The following is a 13,746-nucleotide window of genomic DNA, read 5'->3' on the forward strand; positions in this document are numbered from 1 at the left end:
CAGTTCTAGATCATATCTTTAACCTCCATAGAATATTACATTTTAAGTGTGTATGTTTCTGAGTATGAGGCCTTTTCTATATCTTTTCTTGGCAATAATGACACATGTGTAATTTCTGATATTGTAGCCTTTTATTTCTAGAATTCAACTGAAATCACAAAAAAGAAATGAAGAACCATACAAAGCAGATAGAGTTTATCCTACTGGGACTGACAGATAACTCTCAATGGCAGATGGTAATTTTCGTATTTCTACTTCTAAATTACACGTTGAGCATGATAGGCAACTTAGCCATCATTGCCCTCACTCTGTTGGATTCTTATCTAAAGACTCCAATGTATTTCTTCCTTCGGAATTTCTCTTTCCTGGAAATCTCATTCACAACTGCTTGCATCCCCAGACTCTTAATCACCACTGTAACCAGGGAAAAGACCATTTCCTTTAATGCCTGTGTAGCTCAGATGTTTTTTTACATCTTCCTGGGGGGTACAGAACTTTTTCTTCTGGCTGCTATGTCCCATGACCGCTGTGTTGCTATCTGCAAACCTTTGCATTATACATCCATCATGAACAGCAGAGTTTGTCACCAGCTTGTACTCAGCTCCTGGGTAACTGGCTTCCTGGTCATTTTCCCTCCATTGATTTTGGGTCTTAACCTGGATTTCTGTGCTTCAACTACCATTGATCATTTCATTTGTGACGTTTCTCCTGTTCTACAACTTTCTTGCTCAGACACACATTTACTAGAATTAATTGCTTTTTTGTTAGCTCTGTTGACCCTTATTGTCACATTGTCATTAGTAATCCTTTCTTACTTCTATATCATCAAGACAATTCTAAAATTCCCTTCAGCTCAACAAAAGAGAAAAGCATTTTCCACCTGCTCGTCTCACATGATTGTTGTCTCCATTACTTATGGAAGTTGTATTTTCATCTACATAAAGCCATCAGCAAATGAAAGAGTTACTTTAAGCAAAGGAGTAGCTGTGCTCAACACTTCAGTTGCACCTTTGCTGAATCCATTCATTTATACCCTGAGGAAACAGCAAGTTAAAAAAGGCTTCCAAACTCTATTCAAAAAGACATTTTCTGCTTTAGAAAAATAAGACTATTTATTGAAATAATTAACATGAAGACATAAAAGAAACACTGAACAAAAATTAATTGGACTCTTCTAATTTAAGAATTCATGTCTAATAAATGCTTTAGATCATTTTAGCATGCCTGAGCTTAGAAACTATTTTCATTCTATTTATTCTGAGTTTTTCACCCTGTATAAGTTTTAAATACTAAATTATATCGAGTACCAATGTCTAAAAATTTAAACAACTGACTTGTTTCAAGATAAAATTATGTTTCATTTCCTCCAAAGTAGGATATGAAATTTTCTGTTTTACTTTTTACTCCCATGTCAGTTCTACAAAATATAGATTATAACTTTATAATTGTCCTTTTGAATGTGTAGTTATGCTATTTTACTGATTGATTTAATAGAGTGGTGCTGATTAAGCTATTAGCATAAGAATATCTTTCATGCATGCTAGTGCTATTAAGTTTTGGCTATGCCTACAGATACCATATATTTCTCTAGTCAATATTCTTAGAAAATATTTGCCTTTCAATCTTAATGACCAATGGGAAAGTAAACATGAATAGTTCAATGAAAATTTATTACTAGATTATTTGTGGACTCTTTGACCTTCAAGATACAGTAAATCACAAGAAGCAAAGGGCTTTCAAGAAGGTAAATGAAAGTTATAAAGCCATATTATTTTTCAACTATCAAAACAATGGTTTTTGTTGCCAGTCTACCTAGAATAACTGGAGGAGATAAATATACAGGTTAGTGTGCTAGATAAACTTCCAATACCTTTTCATTATCTTTATAGCCTTGTAGAATAAGAAATAGTACAACAGGTTTTGTCCTTGAATGTCACCTCTGTGGCAGACAGCATTTTCCTTAATGTCTGCAGTACAACAATCTCTTCATCCAACATTATCTCATAATGCATCATTGACACTTCTTTCAAGAAGAGGTGGGATCACAGTTTCCTTCTCTTGAATCTGGATGGAAGCTAGTAACTGCTCCAACCAGTAAACTATGGCAGAAAGCTGCTATGTGATTTCAAGACTCATATCTAGCTCTCTCCATTTTGTGACATTTGACCTTGAACCCAGTCACCCTGCTGTGAAAAAGCCCAAATTGGTCCCATGGAGAGACTTCATGGAGATCCACACATAGAGAGAAATGAGGTTACAAACTGACAGCCAGGTTCATGAGTGAAGATGTCTTCAGAGGATTCCAGTCCCTGGTCTTCGAGTCTTCCATGTGAGGCCCCATATGTAATGGAGCAGAGATAGGATCTGCTGTACTCTCTGTACGAATTCCTTACAACAGAATCTGAGTCCAGTAAATGGTTGCTTTAGGCCAAAGAGCATTGAGGTAAAGTTTTAAATAGCCACATTAATCTACGGAACAGCCAAAACTTACCAGATGACATTTCTTTTTATCTTGCCTATAGGAGTTCTAAATATGACTGTTTAATAATGGAGGTATAGAGGTCTGCTTGGATAAAGGTGTTTATTACTAACTACTGTTTTTCTATAGATACCAGAAGTAAACCACAACTCACAGTAGAAGCTTGCAATTGATGTGTGAATCTTGGCAGTCAATAGGAATGCAGCATCCATGAATATAGTCATTTGTCAAAACCCACCAAATTGAACTCATCATATTTATGCAGTTCACTAGAGGTAAATTCTATGTAAAAGTTGTAAATGATAGGTGAGTTCTGCCCCCTACCACAGACATAGAAGTAGAAAGAGGAGAAGGAGACAGAGATCACAACATGACAAGGCATGAGTGCATTTAGAAGCCAAGGAACACTGAAGGTTGTTGCAAGCCATCAGCAGCATGCTACCCATCTGGGAGAAAGCTTGGCTTGGTGACACCTTGATTTTAGATGTATACACTCTAAGAGTGAAACAATAAAATCCTGTTTTTTTTAAGCAAACCAGTTTGTGGTATATGTGATAGCAGATGTCACAAAGGCACCTATGTAGAACTAAGTGCAATTGTAGTTGGTAGAACAATGAGATAAAACAGATTTAGAAAAGATGTGGTAAGTTTTAGATTTTAAATTTGCTCCATATCAGAAACCTTTGCACAATCATCATTAGGAGATTTTCTTATTAAATGAATGAATTGGTAGAAGATGGAAAGTTTTAATTATGAGTAAATGCCTAGGTAAGGGAGAATTACAATGATTTATTTACAGTTACATAGTTCTCTAAAGACCACTATCTTAATGGCAAACATAAGGTCTTAGATTTTAAATAAGCTTCAAGTTTTTAGCAATGATGAAAACATTTCAGAGAACTGTAAGGATTATACAGTTTAAATCTGCGGTTTAAGTATAAACCACAGATGAATAAAACCGTCTACTGCCAGACCAAGAGCTAAAAGGCATTTACACTACGAAAATCCAATAGTAATCTTGGTTTGATAATTTTGAAATAAGAAAAATTTACTTTAAAATCTAGATTTATGGTTCTGGCTCTCATATCTCAACATAAATATATAATGTGACAGGTAAATAATGGTTCAAAGATCAATATTTGAGAAAGATCTATTTTTATATATAAGCTAGGGAAGTTTCACATTTATCTCTATATAATGTCCTCCTCACACCACTTGCCTGGCACTTGTCAAAAAGTGACACTTTCCAAAGGACATGGGTGCCAGCTTGAAGGGGCTGCAGCTAGATGAATCTGGAAGCAATTGAGTACAAGGTGATCAAGAGAGCAATGTCTTATATAGAATAAAATAAAATCTATAATTTTTTACTGATATAAAAATGATTAAATAAATGAAAACTGAAAGCTCTTTCTTATATTCAAATGCCAACTAGCAAACATAAAAGGAATGGTGGAGTTAGAATAGAAAACAAAATTGATGGGTGAATGTTTGATAAGGAGCAGGAATATACATAGCCTCAAATTATCTTCCTGCAAATTACTTAGGTATAAAAGGGAAATGGTAACTTTATAGTGATGAGATCTGGCAGACACCACCTTATCTAGTAATCAAAATTTTCATTATCCTAAAATAATGGCAAGATATATAGATAAGAGAAATAAAATATAAGTATATTTAATAAAACCTAAATGATTAGAAAGGAAAACAAAGGCACGTAAAATATGTGGAGCAAATTAAAAGAACAATAAGATAGAAAGCATAAAACAAAATACAATAGTATGCACAAAAACCCTAGACTTAATGCCAAATAAAAGATTTTCAACTGGAAGGGGAAAATAGCTTAATTGTAACTGTTTAAACAGACAGTTGAAGATGCAGAAATGTTCAGACTTTTTAAAGGAATATATAAAAGGAAACCCATGAAAAGCAATTTATTGTTCACATTATATGCAATTAAAATAGAATATCATCCAATAAAGTCACTTGAAAAAGTAATTTTGGTAATAATTTATTCTGCATTTTATTTGGATATGTGTTTTTTGGGGGCTTAATTCTTTCATGGAACTCCAGTTGTGAAAGGTTGATTTACTGAAAAATGTGTTAAAGGCTCCAGTTATGATCATGGATTTGTCTATTTCTCTTACTGCTGTCAATGTTTGCCTTAAATATGTTGTGTTTAATTATAAGGAATATAACTATCAAAGATATGTCTTTATGTGCTAATTTTTGTTGAATTTTATCAATATAAAATTTCACTTATCATTCTAGTGATATGTCTTGTCTTAAGGTCTAGTTGGTTTGATATACATATAGGTACATCACCTTTATGCTGTTTAGTTTTGCTCTTGGGTAGTTTTTGTATTCCTTCCTCTTACTTCCAACTACTATGTGTTGTTACATTTATTTTTTTTCTCATGGAATAATACAAGCTTAAAACCGGTTCTGATAATGTTTGTTTTTTCACTGCAGTGTTTAGTTTACAAATATTTATGTATTTATCAGCAATTGTAATAATTATTATAATTGTGTTATAGTTGCTTTTAAGTCTAATATCTTGCTAATTGTTTTCTATTTGCCTCATCTGTTCTTCATTCTTCATTCCTTTATTACCCCATTCTTGAAATCATTGGGATTAAGTGCTTTTTTCATTATTCTTTTTTATTATATTTATTAACTTTTGAGTTTTATAATTTTGCAATATTGGTTTAGTGGTTACAGTAGAGATTATAACATTTATTTTCTTTTTAAAGTCAATTTTAATCTTTTTAGCACATCCTGAAAAGAGAACATAATAAACTCACAATAGTTAATATTCCTGCAACCAAATCGAACCTTCATGCTATTTTCACGTATTTTACTTCCATGTATATTTTTAAATCCAGAAGACAGGCTGTTTTTACTGTTGCTTCACTCACATTTACCCCTTTTTGTCATTCTTCATGCTCCTAGCAGATGCTTGCTTTCTTTGAGATCAGTTTCCATGGCCTACAAAAACTTCCTTTCATGTTTCTAGCTGTGAAATTATGCTGAAAATAAAATTTTTATTGCTTTTGCTTACTTTGTCCTTATTTTGATAGCAATTTTCACTGAGTGTTCAATTCTGTATTGGCAGGTTTTTTTTTTTTTTTTCTAATAGTGATTTGAAGGAGCTACTCCATTGTCCATTGGCTTCCAGTTTCTATTTAGAGTAAGCCATTTGTCTTATTCCTGATGATAATAAATGCTTTTAATGTTTTCTAATTATGTTTGTCTTCTAAGAGTCTGGCTATGATGTTCACACTTAGGGTTTTCCTTGGGTCTTTGGGGGTGTTTACTGAGCCTTGAATAAATGAATTGATGTGGAAACTCTTTAGTCATTATTGATTCAAATATTGCTTCTGCCATATTCTTTCTCATCATTTTTAAGACTTCAATTACATGTATGTTAGAAAGTTTGACCATGTCCCACATACATCTCATCCTCTAATTGGTTCTTTTCATTTTTATCTCTCTGCACTTAAGAGTTTGGATGTTTTCTATTGACCTGTCTTTGAATGTACCGTATCTATCTTCACTTGTTTCTCGCCATTTAATCCATCCAAATATTTCTTAACCTCAGATATTGTATTTTTCACTCCCAAAATGTCCATTCAATTTTTCCCCTTTATTAGAGAAGTTGTGGGTTTACAGAACAATCATGCATAAAATACAGGATTCCTATATATCACCCTATTATTAACACTGTGCATCAGTCTGGAAGAATTGTTACAATTAATGACAGAACATTTTTATAATTTTGCTATTAACTATAGTCCATGGTTTAACTTAGGGTTCACTGTGTAGTGTAGTTCCATGGTTTTTTAATTTTTATTTTTATTCTGTTATCCTATATACAACCTAACATTTCCCCTTTTAGCTACATTCAGATATATATTTCAATGCTGTTAATTATGTTCACCATCCATTTGATTTGCAAATAGATTTCTGCTTAATTTTTTATTCATTTTTTTCCACTTGCCTTTAAACTATCTAAATAGATATTTTAAAGTGTTTGTCAACTAGCTTCAATTCTAAATCACATGTGTACTTGTTTCTTATTTTATTTTCTCAAATTAGTATACTTTTAAATCTAGTCTTTAAATTTTCTGTTGGATGCCAAGCACTGTGGTTGAAAAGGATAGAGATTTTGTGAGATGTTATTGTTAGACAGATAGAAGACCCATGCAGCATCTGCAGGCCATAGTGGATTGGTTCCAGTTTCTGTAAAGGCTGGTCTGTTTAGTTGTGCTATTATTTCTAAGTAGTATTTTTGCAGGGGTTTCAACTGAAAGACTGGGTTATTTACCAAACTCCTTTAAAATGACAGGTCTTAAAATCCAAACTTTGTTTCCCCAGTATTTGATTTCTGATGAAATCTCTGTTCATCTCTGGGTACTTTCAGCTATTTTCTTCTGAGTTCTTTGGAGTTTTTTCCCTTGTATGTGCAATTTAGGAATCGGTTAATGATTTGAGGGGAATTTGTGCACTGACTTTGGGGGGGGGGTCACACAATTAAGGCTCCCACCTCATTGGGGTTGTTTCCATCTTTTCCCTGACATCTGGGAGCAAAAGCTTCTAATATCTGTCTCCTCATTTAATTAAGATTGTTGCTTTCTGCTTAAGCCATGTTCTTGGGCACCTCTGTGAACTGAGAAGCTCCCCTAGAGAAAAAGACAGTCCAAGTAAGTGTGGACTCATGTGGAATCATGTGAATGATTTCTAAGATCATTGCCCTTCCAATTTCTGCCCCTGTTTTCTAGTACTTCAAATAGTTTGTTTATTTATTTATTTATTTATTTTACCTTTTGCCTAATTTTATTACTGTTATCAATGAGAGGGCTAGACCCTATTATTAACACAAGTGTTAGTCCAATAAAACTACTCTGTCATGATCAGCAGGAAAACACTTTCCTTTTTGAAATTCATAAATATGCTTACAGTAAGGCTAAAGTAATAGAGGCATTTCAGGTGTTCTGTTTGTTTCCAATATTTTGCCATTATGTATTAGACTGAGTGTTGCTCTTAGATCAAGCAAATATTATAACTGAAGGACAGACAGTAAGATGTTACAAAATAATATACCAATAGTTTGTAAATTATCTGCATTTTGAGTCAAGGGAGCAGTGGATAGATCCTTTATTTGTTCATTTTCTGGTTACTAGGAGGAGAGATGAAATATCTTACTTAAGAAATCTTTCACAATAAGCACGGCACCTCATTACAAAATTTCATTATATGGATTTCATGCATTTCAGATGTCCTCAGGGCCACAGGGAATACTTGCAGGCTCCATTTTTTGATCCTGGTTGATGGTTCATAAATTTCTTCAATACAGAGACTTGTATTAAGAAACTTCCTTTGTTTTCTTTTATTTGTATCTCTCTTTTTTATGATAAATTTTATTTTGAAATAAGTTCAATCTTACAGGAACAGTCACAAAAACTGTACCAACCCCATACATAGAACTCCATCATACCCCGACCCCCCTCCCCCAATACCCCGATCCAACACCTTTAAGATCCTGTCACACCACCATCTCTTTCTTTCCCTCCCTCCCTCTGTAACACCCATAATCTATTGCTCTGTCCTCTGAACATATGAGAGCAAGCTGCACATATCTTTGAACAAAACTATATAATTCACATATACCTTTCCCATGGACAAGAACATTATTTTATGCAGTCTCATTAAACGTAGCTAAGAAGTTCAAGAAATTCAACATTGATATAAAGCTTACATTCTATATTTCCTTTTTTTTTTCTTGTGTCCCATCTGTGTCCCTTTGAGCCTCCTCTCCTCTGACCTCAGATCCCATCCAGGATCATCCTTGGTATTTAATTGTCATCTACTTAGACTGTCTTATTTTTTTTTTTTTTTCAATTGTGGAAAGATATATATAGCCTAAATCTTCCTATTCCACCCATCCCTAGCATTCCATTAGTGGGATTAATCACATTTAGAATGTTGCAATGCCATCACCTTCAGACCATCCATTTCTAGAAGTTTCCCTTCACCCCAAACAAAAACCCTACTTTCATTTCTTAACTCCCCATTGCCCCTTCCCCCACTTTTTGGAACCCCTACTCTACTTTTCATCTCTTTGGTCATATTCTCTGATACTTTCTTTGTGTTTACCATGGGGCTTGAATTTAACATCTTAAATCTATAACAATCTTGTTTTTCTTTGATACCAACTTAACTTCAATAGGACATGTAAACTGTGTTCCTATACTCCTCCATTCCACCCCCTTTATGTAGTTCTTGTCAAAAATTACATATTTTACATTGAGTCCAAAACCACCAATTTATCATTACAGTTTATGTATTTTAGATCCTGTAGGAAGTACATAGTAGAGTTATAAATCAACAATACAGTAGTATTGGTATTTATATTTACCATGTGATCTTTACTGGAAATCTTTATTTCTTCATGTGGTTTCAGTCCATTGTTTAGTGTCCCTTCCTTTCAGCCTGCTTAGGACTGATCTATTGGTGATGAAGTCCCTCAGTTTTTGATTATCCGGGAATGTTTTCATCTCCCCCTCATTTTTATTCTCCAGGTGTTTGTGAATTCTCCAAGTCTCTGATGGTTATTGACTTCTATTTGTATTCCACTGTGGTCAGAGAATGTGCTTTGAACAAATTCATTTTTTTATTTTTTATTTTATTGAGGCTTGTTTTTATGTCCCTCATACAGTCCATTCTGGAGAAAGATCCGTGATCACTAGTGAAGAACGTGTGTCCCAGTGACCTGGGATGTAATATTCTATATATGCCTGCTGAAATTCTCTATATCTCTCTCTCATTTCTTTGTTTCTCTGTCGGTAGGGCTCCCTTTAGTATCTGAAGTAGGGCAGGTCCTTTATTAGCAAACTCTCTCAGCATTTGTTTGTCTGTGAAAAATTTAAGCTCTCCCCCAAATTTGAAGGAGAGTTTTGCTGGATAAAGTATTCTTGGCTGGAAATTTTTCTCTCTCAGAATTTTAAATATGTCATGCCACTGCCTTCTCGCCTCCTTGGTGGCCGCTGAGTAGTCACTACTTAGTCTTATGTTGTTTCCTTTGTATGTGGTGAATTGCTTTCCTCTTGCTGCTTTCAGAGCTTGCTCCTTGTCTTCAGTATTTGACAGTGTGATCAGAATATGTCTTGGAGTGTGTTTGTTTGGATTTATTCTATTTGGAGTTCACTGGGCATTTATGCTTTGTGTATTTATATTGTGTGGAAGGTTTGGGAAGTTTTCCCCAACAATTTCTTTGAATACTCTTTCTAGACCTTTACCCTTCTCTTCCCCTTCTGGGACACAAATGAGTCTTAAATCTGGATGTTTTATTTTATCTATCATATACCTGAGATTCATTTCAATTTTTTCAATTTTTTTCCCCATTCTTTCTTTTGTTCTTTCATTTGCTGTTCTGTGCTCCTCGAGGAGGCTGAGTTGTTGTTCAGCCTCCTCTAATCTTGTATTATGAGAATCCAGAGTCTTTTTAATTTGGCCTACAGTTTCTTTAATTTCCATAAGATCTTCTATTTTTTTATTTATTCTTGCAATATCTTTTTTATGCTCTTCTAGGGTCTTCTTTATGTCTTTTGTATTCTGTGCCATTCTTTTCTTCAAGTCCTTTATATCCTGTGCCATGCTCTCATTGCCTGTCTGTAGTTCTTTGATTAATTGGGCCAAGTACTGTGTGTCTTCTGATCTTTTGATTTGAGTGTTTGGGTTTGGGTTCTCCATGTTGTCTGGTTTTATCATATGCTTTAAGATTTTTTGTTGTTTTTGGCCTCTTGGCATTTGCTTTACTTGATCTTTAATTTGTTAGAATTGCAGCTTGGTGACATACACTTTCTCTAACTTATCAGCTGATGGCATCTGTGAGTCACTTATTCCCTTCAAGTCAGTTCCCCCCAGCTTTGTGGTGTGTGAGGATCTGATTCTTGTGGGGTCCAACTGGTGCACTTAATTTGGGTGTGTTGTCAGTGCTGTCTGCCCTCAATGAGGGGCATGTGCCTGAGTGGTTAGGGAGGAAGGGCAGGTTTAATAATCAAACCTTCCAGGTGTTCCAGGAGATTTAAGGCTGTTCTCTGCCTCTGACCCAAAAGTCCTTGGTATTGGCGTAGGTTCTCTGGGATTTCCGAGCGTTTTCCCCCTCCCTGCTGTGCTTTTCCAGGACCTCTGCTGAGTGGGGGAGGGCCGTGCCACGTCACAAGTGAGCACCAGCCTCCAGGGAAGCCCTGGGCTGCAGGGCTGTGTAGGGGTATTCCCAGCCCACTTAAAAGATGGTCGAAAGGGACGCGTTAACTTCCCCCTTTCCGCACAGCTCCTCCCTCCCAGCTCCAGTACAATCAGCTGTGGGTGTATTCAAGGCCACTGTCCACGGCCGATATTGTGTCATCTGAGCAGTGCTGCAGGAAAGACTCCCTGTCAGGTTGGGTTTCTTGGCTCGGCTCTGTGCTGTGTGTTCGGCCCCAGGCAGGAGTAGCCCCTCCTGCTGGGGAGATGGCTGCAAGTCATGCGTTTTTCTTTTTCCTCTCCTTTTGGCTCCCCTTTGCTCCCCTGGACCTGAGACAATCAGCAGTGGGTGTGGGAAGGGTTATCCTCCACCCCAGACACCGAGGTTTTAGTCCAGACCGCTCCCATCTTATCTGCAGCTGTTCCTGGGCTTCTTTTTTTTTTTTAAAACACCAACCCACCATTTCCCCACACTGCAGTGTGGCCAAGGGACTCAGCTGACTCACTTACTCGTTTCAGAATGCAGACTCCTGGTTTCACCAAACACACATTCCCTGTGGCTTTAGCAGACCTTGTCCGGCTGTTGCTACTCTGGAAGTGGTGTTCTAAGTCACTTTCTGTTTTTTTATCTAGTGTTTTCCACAGGGGTGATTTTTGCTCTGTCTCACCTAGCCGCCATCTTCAATACTTTCAATACAATTGTCTATTTATATCTCTTTTACTCATTTATATCTCTTTTATCCACCCATAAATTTCACCTCCAGTTTAAAAGAATGTGACTTTTCATCCCAGGAGAAATTATCAATGCTTCTAATGTTAAATATTAATTATCCTTTTGCATTTATTTGTGGTTATTAAATGCAGACCTCATTTGTTAAGAATATTGGATTAAAATTGCAATTTGGCTTACTTTCTTTGGTCTCTATTTCTATATCTGCTTCAATGTTGCACATTGATATCCTGAACTTTTTCTCATTTTAACTTATAGTTTTTATAGTGCATTCTATAAATCAGCAATTAATTTTAAAACTTATTTAATTCTGTTCTGCAAATATATATAATAGTTACATTCATCTATTAACTGGTCATTCAATTAAATGTACACTATTAAATGTCACATAATTACTTTTGCCTTCATCAAGAATATTTTAAAGGCTTCCTTGGGTAGGTTTCCTGATTCAGATATTATTTAGAGTGATTTCAGTACTGGAGAGCTCTCTGGTGAATGCTCTGCGAGGTCATGGTGATATTAAGTATGCCTCAAAATTGTCAGGGAGAGGATTTTTCAATTTTATCTCATTCTCTTACAATTTTAATTATAATTTTATGTAGCTTAATAATTATAAGTTTAACTCATCAAAACAAAATCTTAGAAATGATAGACTAGGACAGATTATAGCATACAACATCTGCTTCATGAATTAAAATGTTTAGTAGACATTATTTTTTCTTTGACAATATCAATGATGCAATTAAATAAAAACAGGAAATAAAAACACAATAAGGTAGCAAACTGATAAACTAAGAGTGTATTATTGCAACCAGAGAGAGATCTACTCTCATGTGAGTTTATATACTTCCAATTACAGGGTTTTTCTTTACTCCTCCCCCTCCAACATTACACTGCTGCCAGAAAGACAGAGCATTGTAAGGAATGGAGCAGGATTTGAAATCAGAATTCAGTCTCCATCACTTGCTATCTATGATAAATGATCCATTTACTCAATGCTGTGTCTGTGTTCTGGCACAACTAAATATATATTCACAGGATGGGTAAAAATATTAATCATAATGTTTGAAAAGAGTTGACATATCATTGGTAGTTCAAAAATGCATTTATTTTCAAAATGCTTCCAATAGAAAATAATTAAAAGAATATTAAACTGCTACTTCAAAGCCCACTTAAAAAATTTAATTTAAATATTTCCTGTGTTTGCAATTTGACTTCAGAAGTTATTTTTTCTTTTTTTGTTGTTTAACAATTTAATTATTTGTCCTTTTGTCTGGTAGCCTATAGAAATAGTTATTTATTTTCAGAGTTTTTAATTAAACAGGGGAGATGTTATGGGTGGAGGGAGATTTGTTTGTTTCATTGTCATGTACATGCTCATTGCCTCAAACTGTAAGCCCTTCAATTTAGGAATATTTGATTTAGTTGTTACCTTGATCATAATTCCAAAATTTATTCCTCTTCATAGTTTCTTATTTTTCTATTTCTGCAGGTTGGATAACCTTGGTATCTTCTTAAGTCTTTCAGTTAGCCTTGAGTTGATGTTAATAGCTTTCTTACTTTAACAAAACTTAAAATTTGGTGTTCCAATTCTCTCTAATTCATCTTCTCTGTTTTAGTAACCCATAATAAGTGAATTTACATTTTTAATTTGTTTGAAATTAAACATATGCATTTTAAGTAAATTTCTTCATTTATGTAACATAAAAAAATAACTAATACATCTTATAAGTGATTGTGAAGATGTTTCCATTTCTTCAATTCTAATTATTTCCAAACTCCTGTTGATATCTCCTTTCACCTTTTGCTGTTATCATTATTAAATTGGCCTGGAATGAATACCCTATCTTGTTTAACTTTTAAAAATATATTTTTGCTTTTGTTTTGTATTTTTAATTTTGATTCTTGGATTTATGATGTTAATTTTGATAAGTGCATTAGAGGAAGAAACTGGTACTAGTATAAAAAATTTATTGTATATATAATTTGTACACTTTTACATATTATTACTTCCCTTACTTCCATATAGTATTGAAGAAAAGACTAGATCAGAAGTGGGGATGTACTAATTTCTTAGGAATATCTTTTATGGTTTCACAATAAAGGAAAACACTGTGTGTGTTTGGTTTAAAATGAGTGATTTGATTAAGGTGACAAGAGGATGCAATATTAAAAGTCTTTGAGAAAGTTAATCAGAGTAAATTTAGACAGGAAACAATGTAATAAGTAAGAGGATAATATGAATTAAAAAGGAAACTTTCTTCTTTCATTTTACTTTGATTCAGCAAACCTT

The 13,746-nt window shown here is 34.5% G+C and overlaps 1 protein-coding gene across 1 annotated transcript; it reads left to right on the forward strand.

The window, feature by feature from the left end:
• Positions 1 to 164: 164 nt before the first annotated feature.
• Positions 165 to 1,106, forward strand: LOC119542268 (olfactory receptor 6C70-like). Its single transcript, XM_037846866.1, has one exon. The coding sequence runs from the start codon at positions 168 to 170 to the stop codon at positions 1,104 to 1,106; it is 939 nt and encodes a 312-aa protein (XP_037702794.1). The 5' UTR covers positions 165 to 167.
• The last annotated feature ends 12,640 nt before the right edge of the window (positions 1,107 to 13,746 follow it).

The sequence above is a fragment of the Choloepus didactylus genome, chromosome 8 (genome assembly GCF_015220235.1).
Source record: "Choloepus didactylus isolate mChoDid1 chromosome 8, mChoDid1.pri, whole genome shotgun sequence".
NCBI lineage: Eukaryota > Metazoa > Chordata > Mammalia > Pilosa > Megalonychidae > Choloepus > Choloepus didactylus.

Bases quoted from the DNA above. Each gene is read 5' to 3' on its own strand.
- LOC119542268 (XM_037846866.1), top strand. From the start codon at position 168: ATGAAGAACCATACAAAGCAGATAGAGTTTATCCTACTGGGACTGACA.